At 30.4% G+C, this 16340-nt stretch overlaps 1 protein-coding gene across 1 annotated transcript in view; it reads right to left on the minus strand.

Annotated features, from left to right (window-relative positions):
* Nucleotides 1-3297: 3297 nt before the first annotated feature.
* The window catches only part of LOC124534677 (tyrosine-protein kinase Dnt-like), a 65088-nt gene continuing 52045 nt past the window's right edge, over nucleotides 3298-16340 (minus strand). Inside the window, exons 7-14 of the mRNA XM_047110660.1 lie at nucleotides 15925-16052; nucleotides 13306-13421; nucleotides 7305-7482; nucleotides 6668-6830; nucleotides 5022-5165; nucleotides 4698-4857; nucleotides 4381-4517; nucleotides 3298-3992 (exon numbers count right to left, since the gene is read on the minus strand). Of these exons, the coding sequence (XP_046966616.1) occupies nucleotides 3881-3992; nucleotides 4381-4517; nucleotides 4698-4857; nucleotides 5022-5165; nucleotides 6668-6830; nucleotides 7305-7482; nucleotides 13306-13421; nucleotides 15925-16052 (1138 nt within the window). The 3' untranslated portion in view covers nucleotides 3298-3880. The remainder of the gene's footprint in view (nucleotides 3993-4380; nucleotides 4518-4697; nucleotides 4858-5021; nucleotides 5166-6667; nucleotides 6831-7304; nucleotides 7483-13305; nucleotides 13422-15924; nucleotides 16053-16340) is intronic.

Genomic DNA, 16340 nt, shown 5'->3' on the forward strand with positions numbered 1-16340 from the left:
AGAAATAAAACTACAATATTATTATAAAATAACATCTTGTTTCATCCTTATATTTCACTGAAGCAATTTTGCATACATACAATTATATTAGACGTTATTTAGACACGTAACACGTATACAATCACATTCATCTGGCACTCAATGTCATATTTGACATTTATGAATCACTCAATATAAGTTCATTATATAATATTAATTTTAATGTAGAAACAAACTCCAGTTACATACAGCGTAAACGCTTTTCATATTTATGAACGTGATATAAGCATATAATAATATATATTATTCTGTATGTATGATTAATTTACATTAATGTTTTACGCGTTATGTAACATTCGTTCGTTTATGATATCTAAAAAATAAGAATACTTTATGAGCCATTTAAACGTATTGCACATCCATTTAAATAAAAACAAGAAATGTTATAAAAAAATTATATAATATAAAAATAATCTAAGTTGCTTTTTGTATATAACACAGATAAAATAAAATAATACATATTATTAGGTCTTTGCTTCTGTTTTGAATGATCGTACCATTATATTTAAGACAAAATATTACGTGTAACATTAACTAATATTTCGCACCGTGTAAAATATACTTTAAATATACCACAAAAATATAAATTATTACAAATGTCTTATGTATTATATTTGGGGCTTCATTAATTAGCTATTTATAGATACAAATTACCTACATGAATATAACAATAGGTAGCGTTTAGCGCATTTTATAAATAAGATAGTTAACTTGCTAACATATCATATTATATATTACTTTTTATCGATTGAAGTCTCCATACATATTACGGAAAAAAACTTATAAGCGAAATATGCTTATATACATAATGAGTATTATTGATTATAAAACAAAACTATTCTATAAATTATCCTGTACTAGAAAATTATGATACGAAATACCTAATTCAAAAGATTGAGAACAACTTATTAACAAGGCTGCGATGATACTTCAATAATATTAGACAACTTGTACACTCACTAATAATCGGTATAACAGTGATATTCTATAAATCATAAAAATCAAAATCAATACACGAACTATGTAACCTTTCGTTGATAATATTGATACAGTCGACATGACAAGTGATGACAATGAATGGTGTAAACATTCGTTTACAGAACCATAAAATGCAATTGAATAAATATGAGATAAGCCCAACCGTTGGCAAAATCATAAATTAATTATAACTAACATTTACTCTGGCCGTAGTAATGATAATATTATTCGATCGAATATCGATAAGGTATTTAAAATAAACAAAAATTAATCTAGCTTGTGGTAAACGAATACTTTGCGAAATGTGATCTTTGTTTAATAGTATGGGTATATTACCCTTTCATTGGGTATTATGAAGTGGAAATATCAATATCTAGTTCGAGATAAATAAGGGATTATCCCTTTATATATTTGGTTTGAAGTGATGAAGCTGAATTATATTTTAATAATATTAAAATGCCTATATCTTTAAGTTAACAAAGAAAGAAATACGAATAATAACTAATCTGTCATTTTTTGGTTAGCAACTGAACTCATAAAAATCATGTCTGAAAGCTGTTTGCAACCGCTTAATTCAAAAATAGTTATTGAAAATTTAGAAAATGAATGTAACTCGGGCCATACTTCATTTAAAATGTGTTATGATTACCAATAAATAATTTTTACTCAAAAATATTGTAAGCAAGATTCCAAATAATATGAATTTTATATTCTATTTTCGGATAAATTATTATTCGCCTGTACATACATATGAAAATGTTTGTATGCTTAATTAAACATTTAGATTAAAAAGACTTAGAATTAGAAATAGTATTTAGTACAGATAGCGCTTCTAGCGATCTATTGCAGGATCTAGAATAGAATACATTTAATTACGAAGATATTTAAATAGACATTTAACCTACAATAATATAAAACACCGATTCCACGAGAAACATCAATCTTAAGTTAAAAGCGCAGACAAGCGCAAATAAATAATGAAAATCCTACCATTCGCATGACATGCCTAAGAGTTAAACACCCTGTATAATCCATAACGCGTTTTAAATATAAGTAAAACAACGCTAACAAAACTCTAACACACATGCGTGAATTAATAATAATAACGAAAACTGACACGACAAATAAACTACAGACAAATCAGCTAAATAATGAAAATAAATTAAATTTAAGTGGGATCGTGTAACATTTTCAAATATTTCCGAGGTAGGAATTTGTAATAACAATTATACAAAGCTATGGATAGTCAAACAGAACAAAAGAGTTCGATTCGGTGAAAATATTGCACTGTGTGATAATTAGGTAACAGTTAGGTGATTTATTTTTTAATTAACATGGAGAATGAGATGAAAGCCAATCATATAACAAACAATTGAAAAACGAATATTCTAGAAGCATCCATCGTACTAATCATTATCCATGATATAGAATATGAGAAACGACGTGAACTACACATATATAAATTCGAAATCGATCGAAAACAGCTACCATTTTACTAGTGGCTTTAGTTTTTTTATAAAATGTACTTATTCGAATAGTATAGAATGAATATTTATTCTCTTACACAATTATCATAAACGTGTTAAATGTAAACAAGTGACATTAAATATTTACAATATTAACTACAGAGTAAATTATATAAATAACCGTAATTAAATGTTTATGTATAATATTTGGTTAATAGACAATTATTTCATGTTCATGGTTTACGCCGAAATATGGCTTCGAGGGATTATTATTACAAACAATAACTTGTACGGTATCGGATTGATTTTCATTCAACGCTCGCTTAAAAGTATTTACGCCTTTTAAGTCTGAGCTCTTATTTACACTTCCACGATTAATTTTGACTTCTATTGTTTCTTGTTGTTTATTATATTCGTTGTTATTATGATTTGAGGTCATTGAACTTGTATTGTAATCCGTCGAAGCCACTTCTACATTTAAACCATGACTAACTACTGTTTTGGTGTTGATCCTTATGTCGGCCTGGACGGACTTCAATGTCCTCAGGAACTCTAACCTAACTTATATTAGCTTTATCCTAAAACATCAATATATTTAAGCTACTAAATGCATTATCTTGTTTACGACATTTAATATTATTTTAATAGAAATTAATTCCTTTTGCATCGACTTTGTATTTACATCTTATATAAATGTATCATCTAGTTCATTTATTTAGAGGAATATATTTTATTCATTATGTACAGCTTGATTGTTGTTTTAATTTATCTGTATTTAATGAACTCTTTGATTATCTTTTAAATATGGTTGCGTACTGTTTACATTCCGAATTTGTGTTAGGATTACAGACTATTAATTCCGTTGTGTCAAATATTCTTTGGTATTGTAATTCGAGTTTATCTGAATTCTAAGAATTCTTTTAAGTAAACATACAATTTTATATCTATCTACCTAAGATTCTATACACATATTATATCACTTTTATTAAAAATATACAGTTTCATTTCTTATATGATTATAGTTTTACTTCAAAAAATCTTAATGATGACAAATGCCTTCAACTTCTTAACGGCATAATTTATATGGCGATAAAAATTATCATAATGGAAAAATAATAATTGGCTATTATTAAAATTGTACCATTACAAATAATATCATTGGATATTCAAATCATGTAGTAGGCACATTGGTATTATCTAAATTAGAAGAAATGAGAAGAAAAAGTAACTTATATATCGCCTTGAAATTTTGGAAAATTGACTTTTATTGCAAGAGACATAAAGTTCGTAGAAGATTTACGAGAATCAACAAAAATAGTTAAGTATAGTGTGCGTTCTAAATTTAAAAAAAAATGGACTCCTTAGAAATAATGTTTTTAGTATATTAGTAGATAGACTTAAATGTAAGTACTGAGTGCTTGTCTGAAATCATGGAGTGCGGCTAAAAGTTGCGGAGCTGTTGGTCGAGCTGGTGCCGAGGTGGTCCAACACCAGGACATTAAACCATACCTGATAGAATTACGTTGCACGTTTACATTACATCTAAAGATACCAATACTTTTAATCTAATCTTGAAGATTTCTGACGAGTGTTTATTTTTATTCAAGACGAAGATCACATAGAAAATTCTATAAGAAATCATTATTAGTTTTCAATAAGTTATTCAGACTAACAAACAGGTCATTTATATGTAAATGCCATGTTACGGAGCCTGATATAAAACAACTTTTGAAAATCATTCCAATTTTAAAATCAACCAATATGTCGTGCTGTTTTTTTATGATATTATTCTTCAGTATCACATTATTTACGTTAAAATTCAGTGGGGACTCTTGTTAGGATATGAATCCGCAATTGATACTATTGAGTATGATATAAAATGTATTTTTCTACTTACAGCTCATCAGGACAATTGTGTGGCTGCGAAGGTCTGTAGCCTCCATTGAGGAAGGCTCCGACGTCCGCTGCGTCTAATTCTGCTAACGGAGACGCGCCGAGAGTAGCCAGCTCCCAGAGGGTAATTCCTATCGACCACTGTTTCAAAACAACACTACCTTAATAATATAGTGTGTAATAATACTATAAATTGGCTTTAAGTGAATCAGGCCGCTCGTTGAACGACACCACTTAGAGATTTGAAAGGCTAATTAAAAAAGTTGACTGTTAAACATTACTTTATCGTTATGTATGTATGGCTTAATATATTGCTCTTACCACATCGGAAGCCGTCGAATACTGATTTTGAAGTAATGATTCCGGCGCCATCCACTTTACCGGCCTGTTTTCGTTATCTCCTAAGCAATGATAGTCATCAGGGAAGAGATCGCGTGACAGACCATTGTCGGTCACCTTCAGTCTTAACTTCTCGTCCACTCTATAGGAAATAAAGGTCAATGAACTTATTTATTTCTTCTATTTATTTTTTTTTAATTTAACATTCGAAAATTAAAACATGTAAAATTACTAATATTCTTTTGTTTGTTAAAATAAAGACTTTATTTGTTCGAGGAGCATAGAAATGGTTCCGTGACAACTTACATGCAGTTCCTAGCAGCTATATCAGAATGTACTAGTCGTTGAACGTGCAAATACGCCAAACCGCAAGCCGCTTGAGCACCTAAATCTACTAGTTCTCTAGTCGCTGGAGCCGCTTGATGGCCAAGCCGACATGATGTTAGGAACCTATTTGTAAAACGAAATTCGTTATAAATTAACAACATATTCTGGAAAAGACACAGGTTAAAAAAATATTCATATTTCGAAAATGAAAAACAAATGAACATTGAAACTGACAGTTATAATTTAAAATACTTCGAATGTAACCATTGTTTTAATCAATTTAAAATGTAAACAGAAGAAACAATAGTAATAATTATTAATTGTAATTCGATTTACTTTGAATTTTAAATACAATAATCATACATTATTGTTTATTAACGAGAAAGGCGTAATCGATAACGTAACCAGAAATCTATTTAATACGGATTTGTTTGAAACGAAAAACGGCCGCATCGTAACCACACCTGAATTATTAATTTAAACCTAGAACATAATTATATTTCTATTTGGTAATAATTGTACTCTATTTAATTATCATTATCAGTATCAATATAATATTGTGTTTAAAACATAGGCACTAGCATAATACGTTAGCGTTGGAATTTCATTACATATTGTCGGCTTTACTTAAAAATGTAGATTTTATTAATCGTATGTATTACTGATTACAATTCGTTCCAATTCCGAAGAGACTTCATTTGCATGTCTATTGGATTATTGTCGTGTTTTTAATATAATATTATGGCCATGTCATAAAATATATTCTCGTAAAAGCGAGTATTATTTCGAAAGGCAATTAAAATATTAGTTAAGTAGATATATTCCATGTAAATAAATTGTATTTATCATGAACTTATGAAAACTTCTTATCAACGGGTGAAAAAATAAATTATTTAATTATGTTGATTTTATGAGTACGTATCTTTATGTATTTAAATTAAAATTACACATTAGTGTGGAAGCGCTACGTGCTCTTTCCTTGAATTAATAACGTTAGGTATGATGTTCTCTTTCTAAATTAAGTGTATGTATAATATAATATGTACGTTTTCGATTGAGCCGTGCCTATTTCGTTTCTTTTTTTAAATTGACTTTGTCGTGATGAATGTACAGATCCTTTAAGTAACAGCGAGTAATATACTATTGAAGCAGAGGATAACTTCTGGTAAGTAAACAGAGTCCTTTTTTAGGTTTTGTACCCTTCATTTTTTTAACATTGATTATTTTTAACATCTTACTTACTGTTCGCGCTTACGATTTTTATATTAACAACATCCACATTCATTTATTTTTAATTAAAATTATTTTGCCATATATATAAAACGTTCTCTTTACAACATTAAAAAAAAATTATGTGTAAAATCGAATGTTCTGTCATCTTCTTTTGTTTTATAACTACTAATGACAACGAAATAATGTATGATTATACTACAAGATTTATCACTATTAAACTAAGTTTTAAAGCAATTTATTGTATAATTGAGTTCGGTATCCATGTCTTAGTAATACATACTATATTCGATTTATTTTCAACTACCATCTGGATTATTTCGACTGACATGAGATAGAGATATTCACGAGTTATTTCAATATAGTCACACGATATGTTATTTATCAATACTTACCGCTTAAGATTTGAAGAATGTGACACACAACAATAAACTAGCATTGGTTTCCTGGCCTCTTCAGCACAAGCAGCCATGGGAGCTAGTACGTTCCCGTGGACAAGCCCACAGAGTCTTAGACCTTCAGCGACTAGCAGTGCTGCTTGCATTGCTGACGCTGCTTCTAATATTATAGAATAATATTACCATGTATATTAATATTACTATTAATATTTTTAGCAATTAATCGTATAAATTTTTACAATGTTTTTATAAGTGAGTTTTATTGCCATTTCGTAGTCATTTTTATGAGATACTATTTCTTTGGCTTCGGATATTTATAAAAAATATCTTGATCAATAATAAAAACTTAAATGTACTCGATACAATTAATTTGCGTCACGACAATACTGAAATTTGACAATAAGGACTCGTAATAGGTATGAATGGAAATCTTTAGAGGAGGCTTTTGTTAAACGACAAACTGTAAGAGATCAACGACCGTGGGCCGATATCTTACATCAAATTTTGAGGCAAAAGTTAAAAACGAGTTATTTAATTTATATGTAATCAATGAGAACAACCACAAAGGCTTTATTATAATTAGTATTAAAGTGAAATTTAATTGTAGACACACATTTTCTTTAACTTGACTTACCTGAAACAGTTTTAACGAGTACCTCTTCATACGTGTCCCCTCGTTTGAAAACACCCTTATATATCCTTCCAAAAGTTCCCTCGTGGACGAGGATTTCAAGACGTATGTTAGACCGCTGGGTTGTTAAGTGACGAAGTTGTTCTGCTGGGTCGGTTATACGATCTTTTGTGATAGTTTGCTGTTGGATAGCGAAAAAGATGAAAAAAGGATTAGTGTTATTGTGACGTAACTAAGACTCACATTCGAAAAAATATCAAGTAAACATATTGATATATGTAATAATAAACCACACACCATAATAAACTGGGGTTAGAATTAAATAAAGATGTTATTGTAGTATCGGATAAGTTAGGACAGGGCTTTGGCTCAATAATTAAAAGTGAAATAAAAAATGTATTTAACACATGCTCACCCGGGGCAACCTATCAATACCAAATAAATAAAATAAATTCTATGCATCTGGGTTCTAATAATGTAGTAGTATTAATGCATGGTGACAGTTTGTCTCTAAACAAAAAGAGTTTAATTAAGGATATTAAATTATTAATTGAAATCCAAAATCAAAAGAAATGCAAATTTATAATTAGTTTATTTCCATATTCACATACCTTGACAGATGCACAGAATTTACATATTTATGACTTAAACCTATGTCTATATAATTTGACTCGACATTGCAGTAATGATTTAATGTTATTTGACATTAATAAATTTATTCATAGATTTAAGTGGACAGAGGATACTATGTACCTACCAATGAAATCGAAAAGACAAATTGGTAACCTAATTGCCTACAATATCAAAAATTATTTTACAAGTAATGTTACCAAGGATCATATGTATAATAAAAATAATAATTTAATTTATATTAACACCGACAAAATTAAAAATACTCAAATTAATAGTTTAAACTAAATAAAACGACAACATCTGCGCCCTCTTACTTAAATATTATACATCAAAATATACAGGGCATAGGTGGCAAAGATCATGAAATAGAATTATTTTCGGAGTATTATAAAATACATGTATTTTGTTTCACAGAACATTGGGTTAAAAAATTTGACATATTTAATATTTCAAACTTTAAACTGTCAAGTTCGTTCGTAAGAGGGAGTGCTATTCGTGGTGGCTCATTAATATTAGTACGGAATGATATCGTTTGTAAATCTCGAAAAGATATTGTGGCCCTCTCTATCGAACGTACTATCGAACTATCCTGCGTGGAATTTCCACAGTACATTATAGTCTGCGTGTACCGGCCCCCATCGGGAGATTATTATTTGTTTGAAACCACTATGGAGGACATTCTTAAAAAGCTATGTAAAACTAATAAATATATAATTGTATGTGGGGACTTTAACGTCGACTTACTTAAAGAAACTACGTTAAGTGTTCGGTTGGTTGCCTTGTTTATGTCATTTAATTTAACTCATAGAGTTAATGAACCGACGCGAATAACCGACGGCACTTCTACGTGTATCGATAATGTGTTCTGTGACTGTGAAATATATGAAGTATCAATTATAAATAATTTAACTTCTGACCATTGTGGTCAGAAGTTTTCATTAAAACACAAAGAAATAAATCATTTAAAAAAAATAACATACAGGCCAATAACGGCTAACAAATTACATTGTTTTAAAGATATTGTGGCGTATAAATTGTCTAATCTAGATCTTACGACACAGGATCCAAATGAGCTTTATAATTCATTTTTTGAAGTAATACTAAAAGAATTTAACAATATATTTAATATGAAATCATGTTATAGTAACACAAAATTAAAGTTTAGTGACTGGGCTACTGTTGGTATTTATAAAAGTAGAAATAAATTATACGACTTATATGATATGAGGCGGTGGAATCGAAGCGTAGCCTTTTTAGAATACGTCATTAAATATTCAAAAATTTTTAAAACAGTATGCATTTCTGCTAAGTCCTTATATTTAAAGAAAAAAATCCTGAATTCTGATAATAGAATTAAAGCCACATGGGATGTTATTAGTAGTGTTAGTGGAAAACACAAAAAGGAAATGATACCAATAGAATTGAACACAGGTAGTAGATACACGAGTTCTGAATTAGAGGTTGCTAATTTATTTGAATCATTTTTTGATAAAGTACCCCATAAAATAACATTTCATTTAAAATCATCTACATCAAATGCAGCTAGGTTATTAAATAATAGTGTTTCTAAATGCGTTATTGATTTTTCATTTGAAACGGTTTCTGCAATAGATGTCATAAAAGTATTTAAAACTATAAATATTAAAAAAACTAACGACATATGGGGCATTTCGGTAAAATTTTTTAATAACATCATATACGATATTGCTCCGTATATAGCAGTAATTTTTAACAAGAGTTTGGACACGGGTTCATTTCCTAACTTGTTAAAATGTAGTAAAGTTTTACCACTTTTTAAAACTGGAAACAGAAGCGATCCCGGTAATTACAGGCCTATTTCAATACTCCCATCTTTAAGTAAAATTTTCGAAAAAATTATTTTAAATCAACTTCTCGTCCATTTCGGTACAAATGCTATTTTTCATGGTGAGCAATTCGGTTTTAGAAGAGGTCGCTCGACAACTGATGCGGGAATTGCGCTTCTCAAACATATTTACGATGCTTGGGAGAAATCACAGAACGCTATTGGAGTATTCTGTGATTTATCTAAAGCATTCGATTGTGTAGAACACGAAACGCTTCTTTATAAGCTCAAATATTACGGTGTTAAAGGTAAAGCTCTTGATCTCATCGCTTCATATTTAAGTCAAAGAATCCAGCAAGTTTTCATTAATGGAATAAAGCTTCTGGATCTACGTTAAAAATGGGAGTTCCACAAGGTTCAATTTTGGGTCCCTTTCTATTCCTAGTATATATAAATGATCTTCCTTTCTATGTTAAGGGTATTTGTGATATAGTGTTGTTTGCTGACGATACTTCGCTGATTTTTAAGGTTGACAGGAAAAAAAATGACTATGACGATGTGAACGGTGCATTATCACAGATACACAATTGGTTTACAGTAAATAATTTAGTTTTGAATGCTCAAAAAACAAAATGTGTAGTTTTTACCCTACCTAATGTTAGCAAGCAAAATTATAATATATCTTTAAATGGTGACCGTCTTGAAGTAGCTGATACTACGGTGTTTTTAGGAATAGAATTAGATTCCAGACTTCAGTGGACCTCTCATTTATCATCCCTAACAGGAAGACTCAGCTCCGCAACATACGCGGTTAGAAAAGTTAGACAACTAACTGATATTGATACCGCTCGTTTAGTTTATTTTGGTTATTTTCACAGTATTATGTCATATGGCATATTACTTTGGGGTAACGCTGCAGATATTGAATCTGTCTTTATTTTACAAAAGAGAGCAATTCGGTTTATTTATAATCTTGGAGCTAGAGACTCTCTTCGGGATGTTTTTAACAGAGTAGGAATACTTACTGTTGCGTCGCAATATATTTACAACAATATCATGTATATTCACAGTAACATTGATCACTTTGATAAAATCAGTGATAATCATTGTATATGCACTAGAAGTAAGGATAAACTTATAACGCCAAGTTTCCGACTCCGCAAAGTCAATGGATCCTTCTTGGGGCAAGGTATCCGTTTCTATAATAAAATTCCGCAGAAATTTTTAACTTTGCCGTTTAGTAAATTCAAATCGTTTGTTAAAAATACATTGGTAGAAAAAGCATACTATTCGATACAAGATTTTGTAGATGATAAAAAAGCGTGGAGTTAATACCTGTTGACTTCCAAGCAGGATACATTAATTGAAATAATTGTATTTAATTAACATGACGTTGTATTTTTTAAATGTTAAAAAAGAGTAACTACTGAGTTTCTTGCCGGTTCTTCTCGGTAGAATCTACTTTCCGAACCGGTGGTAGCTTCACTTAATTGTAAAATGACGATTCAAAAGTGCTTATAAAAGCCTACTTGAATAAAGTTTATTTTGATTTTGATTTTGATTTTGATTTTGATTCACTCAATTGATTTTTTAAGTCCTCAATTTACTTAACTCTTATAATGGTAAGTGTGTGATATGTGATGTGTATAACTTGACAAAATTACTTTATAGTTTTAGTTTTTTTTTTCTATTTTGATAAATGGCTGATCATTAATACATAGCATAACATTTTTTTTATATGTATATATTAGAAACTGATTTAAACTACGCTTAGACTCATTTGAGTTCTTTTAAGTTATTTGATTTATTGCAGAGTTAATTTCATGAATAGCTTAATTAATAAATATTGATTGTCGTTTCAATATTTATTAACACATTTTAAAATACGAATAATATTAAAATAGTACGAAAGGTAGTAATTACGAGTTAATTTATTCGCAATTGGTACGGTAGAGAAATTCTTTATAATTCCCACCTTCGTTAGCGCCTTACTCTATATAGAGCACTAATTCATATTTTCTCCTAAAAACTCAACGGGGCGATAAATTCAAGAACAAAGGGGTCGCAAATTAAAAACGCCGTTCCGTGCCAAGGCTTACGAGGAAAGATATGCGAAACTAGAAGAGACAAGTTACTGAAGTTACAGATATGAACAGTCTAATGAACTTGTTTCAGAGTTTAAATAAGTAAAAGTAAAAAAAAATACATTCGTATTGCATTTTTTGTATTAAATTAGTGAAGTTACTTTGGCTGATTATAATGTCATTTCCATAAACATTGGTGATCACAATTTCTTCCTAGTATTTATGCGTATTTGAACGCAGTATACTAAATGCGGGTTAAGTACTAGAGCACTAGAAAAGCCTTAAAAGTAGTTCACGCAAGTCATCAATATGAGAGCGTGCACAAAGTTGAAGTAGAACTTTCATATAAAATTGAGGTCAGCGATAATTCTTCCAGCAAAACAGAAGGCATGCCAAGAAGATCACTAATTGCATTACGTTTGTATCACCTGAAGGGATGTCTGCTGCTCGCTCAAATTGGATCCTTAATGAGGTAAAGGGCTCATTTTCTGCGCAATTCAATCTCCTACGACGCTCAAAAAGTTTGAAGAAAGTGGCCCTTATTAGATAATGAACAATACCGACACATCTAGACTGTAAATTTGGAAATCTAAACGTACTTAAAATTGAAATACGTTTTAAAATTACCTAAAGTAAAAGTAAAGTAAGGTAGCAGCCTGGTCAATTTCCCACTGCTGGGCTAAGGCCTCCTCTCCCATTAAGGAGAGGGTTTGGAACATATTCCACCACGCTGTCCCAATGCGGGCTGGTGGAATGTCCATGTGGCTGAATTTCGATAAAATTAGACACATGCAGGTTTCCTCACGATGTTTTCCTTCACCGCTGAGCACGAGATGATTATAAACACAAATTAAGCACATATCTATACCCATATCAGGCCAGCCAGGGTTTGAACCCGAAATCATCGGTTAAGATGCACAAGTTCTAACCACTGGGCCATCTCCAAAATTACCTACATTTTATGAATAACATTAAAATGTAATTTAAAAAATTTTGGAAATATAATTTTGATTTAAAACAAATATATATTATACATTTTATATTATACGTTAATATAATATTATACCTTTAAGTTATGTTTTATCCAGAGCTCCGTTCTAATAAAGTATTAGCGAAAACGAAAAAGGACTATTTCTGGTGTTTTCCGGTACTTCTTAGATTGATGGATTAGGGTTGCGAAAATTTATTGTACCTATAGTAAGAAATCTTATAAAATAAAATAAAATTTTATTTGACACAATTGAGATAAATGTTTTAAATGTTATAATTCAAAGAATTGTTATTTAAAGTTATTTAATTTTGAAATTAATGTAGCTGATTTTTTAATACTACTAGTAACTAACGATGTACCGTATGTATGCAACGATCTTCATCGCAACAATGGAGGATTATTTATTTTAAGATTTCCCACTATTCGATATTTAAAAATACTGTGAATATAAAGAGGTTGAATAACAATAAAAAATAAAGTTTTAATCCTTACCTGAGACACGTGTGTGAGGTTTGACGCAGCATAGTAGGAAACTCGTGACTCTGGCTTAGCGTAAATGTGTTCACCGATGTGTGTTGTCGCATAGGGTGATGGAGACCGACGACTACCTACAAAGAGTTGCTTTAATTATATTTGCCCTGGAGTTTTAGTGTACAAGAGTTAAGAATGTCATCATAATCATTTTTGCCAGGATAGTTAATCTCAGATATGCCATATGCGCAGTAAAGTAGACAAATTATGCGCGAACAGAGATGCACTCTATTCGATTAGTTTCTTAGCCCCATGGGACAGTAATACGACGCAAGTGAAAAGAGATCGAGCGCAGGCTTAACGAGCTTTCCGAGGCACGGATGTGTAAAAACTGTTGACTTCCTAGCTACTGGCAGCGACGAGAAATCTTTATAGAAAAATAAATATATAAATGTTTAAGGTTTTACGATACGAGTTCGAACTCAAACTTCGACGGAACGAAATGGCAGACGGCTGACCCCTTGACCAATGAGCAGGGTCAGTTTTAGGAGGAAACCCCGGATCCGGGCTAATAAACATATTACAAGTTATATGTGTATAAATAGTAAAATACGAGAACCATAAGATGAGTTAGTGTGACTTTCCGAACGTCATACGTCAAGCTTTTAGATGGCTTTCAAATTCATTCACTTGTTGGCGGGAGGCAGCGCGAAATACGGTCAGGCGTATCATTGTAATACTGTTAATGTAATAGTAAATAGTATTAGCGAAACAGAAAATGATTAAAGTATTTTTTATTAATGATTATTATTTTGTATTAGGTATTGTTATACATTTATTATAATTTTGTTTCGTTAATAGTATAATACTTGTAGAACTTATTTATATGAATGTTTATAAAAATAATTTAATTGAGTATGGAACATATCAAAATACCCGAATGAAGTAATGTTAGGTTTATTTAAACAAAATGGCTAGATAAACATCAAGTATACCAATAATGCAAAGATCTTTTCTGCTACCTGACCTTTGCTAAAGGTCTTCAAGGCAAGGCAACCAAGGCATTATTCTGTTTAAAAATAGTTGTTTAATTTAAGGAAAACTAAATAAAACAAAAATAGTTATAAAGTATTTTTTAAATAAACTATATATTCTGCATTTTGTTCAAAGGTTTCAAAACGAAATAGCATGGACATTTAACAATATTTGAAAATAGAATTTGTATATATATTGTAAACCTAAAAGATGTTGATTTTTCGTATCACAATAGATTAATTGCCGTAGTGACTCATTGTCATTTATTTACAAATACGCCTGGGTAGCTAACAAACACATCAGATTTTCTACCACCAAATAACAGTACTCATAATTGATGTGTTACGGTTCGAAGTATGAGTGAGCCAGTGTAACTATATGCACAAGAGACATAATTATCAACTAAGTTTTTAAGACTGGTGGTGCATTGACGATGTAAATTTTAGTTATCGTTTTTTACAGCACCATTGTGTATGGACAGTGATGGCCTATTGCATCGTCCTAACTTGTAATTATTCCCATAACATTACTTTGATTGTCGTCGTTACAGTATAACTTTGTTTCCGTTTTTTATTTTATTTAGATCATGATTATGTTAATACAAATCAAACTTTTAGGTTGACTTTAAAATCACTTCCAATCGTAGATTTACTTTATAATTAGTCATCATTTTTGCGGGAGACATGTGTAAACACAAAGACAAAAAAAAACATTAATTGATAAAATTCAGTGTAAAGTGAACAAAAGAACCACAGGCGGATGCAAATTGATTAATTCGTTTGAAAATGAAAATGAGAACATCATTCAATAACGCAATGAAATGTTGGCTGCTAGCGATAAGGGACGGCACAAAAACTTAATTCACAGCGAATTTCAATACTCATTGTCATGAAAGAAATATTAGAACTCATTGCAGTGGTAATTTTTAATTAACTTCTTTTATCAACTACTATGATTTTTAAAGTATTTATTATAATTAAAAAATTTATGTTTTAAGTCATTAATAAAAGCAACTTTATTACATTATCATCATTAATATAATTAATCAAAACGTCATAGTATAAAACAAAGTCGCTTGACGATGAGATCTTTAAAATTTCACTATGGATAATGATTCGTTTTTTTTTTTTAATAGATAAAGTGATTCGAAACGAAGCTTTATTTATATAATACATGGACAACATATTAAATAAACACCGATAATTTTTCAAATTATTAATGTGTTGTCGTAAATAAACAAATTCTGTAGTATATTTAGTATCAATATTGCACCCGTGCGAAGACGGTCGGATCGCTAATTGAAACCTAAAAGGTGTACCTTTTTATCGATAATGCATTAAGGAAACTCAAAGAGGCACGGTTAATAAGTAGTAGAGAAATATATACATTTGTAGCATATTATGTTTTGTTACAGAAAAATATAAAGGTAATAACATAGTTATAAATAAATTTACTATTTATGATACGAGTAGTGTGCCCGTGGTAGTCAAGATCTATATTAACGTAACTCTCATTTACCATCAGACGACTACTTACCGTTATTCCACCAGTGTGAATTATTAATAGTAATTTTAAAATTATTATTTTCAAATTCAGTATACTTACCGAAAGGAAATTTATGTAGGCTTGCGATAGTTGCGTATGATCCAGTTGAGCTTGGAGGCCGTCCGAGGTTGTCGAGGCGAAGCAACACGTTCTGGTGACTGCCGTACGCTGCAGTCGTATATGATGTGCTGCAATCACAGTCTCGTTAATATAAATAAAGCCCCAACAAAAACATAGTCAATCATAATGCATAAATATGTGATCTTTTTCAACGGTTTGTATTGGACTCTAGTACAAATCTACATGGTAACAGAATTCCATTCAATTTTCTTAAAATATCAATTATATTTTATTTAGATGGTTTACAATAATACGTTTCGTGACTCATTCAAAAAATTTAAAATTAATGTTTTTTGTTTTTTGTTTTTATGGAATAGGTTGGCGGACGAGCATATGGGCCACCTGGTGGTAAGTGG

This window comes from Vanessa cardui, chromosome 1 (assembly GCF_905220365.1).
Source record: "Vanessa cardui chromosome 1, ilVanCard2.1, whole genome shotgun sequence".
Lineage (NCBI taxonomy): Eukaryota > Metazoa > Arthropoda > Insecta > Lepidoptera > Nymphalidae > Vanessa > Vanessa cardui.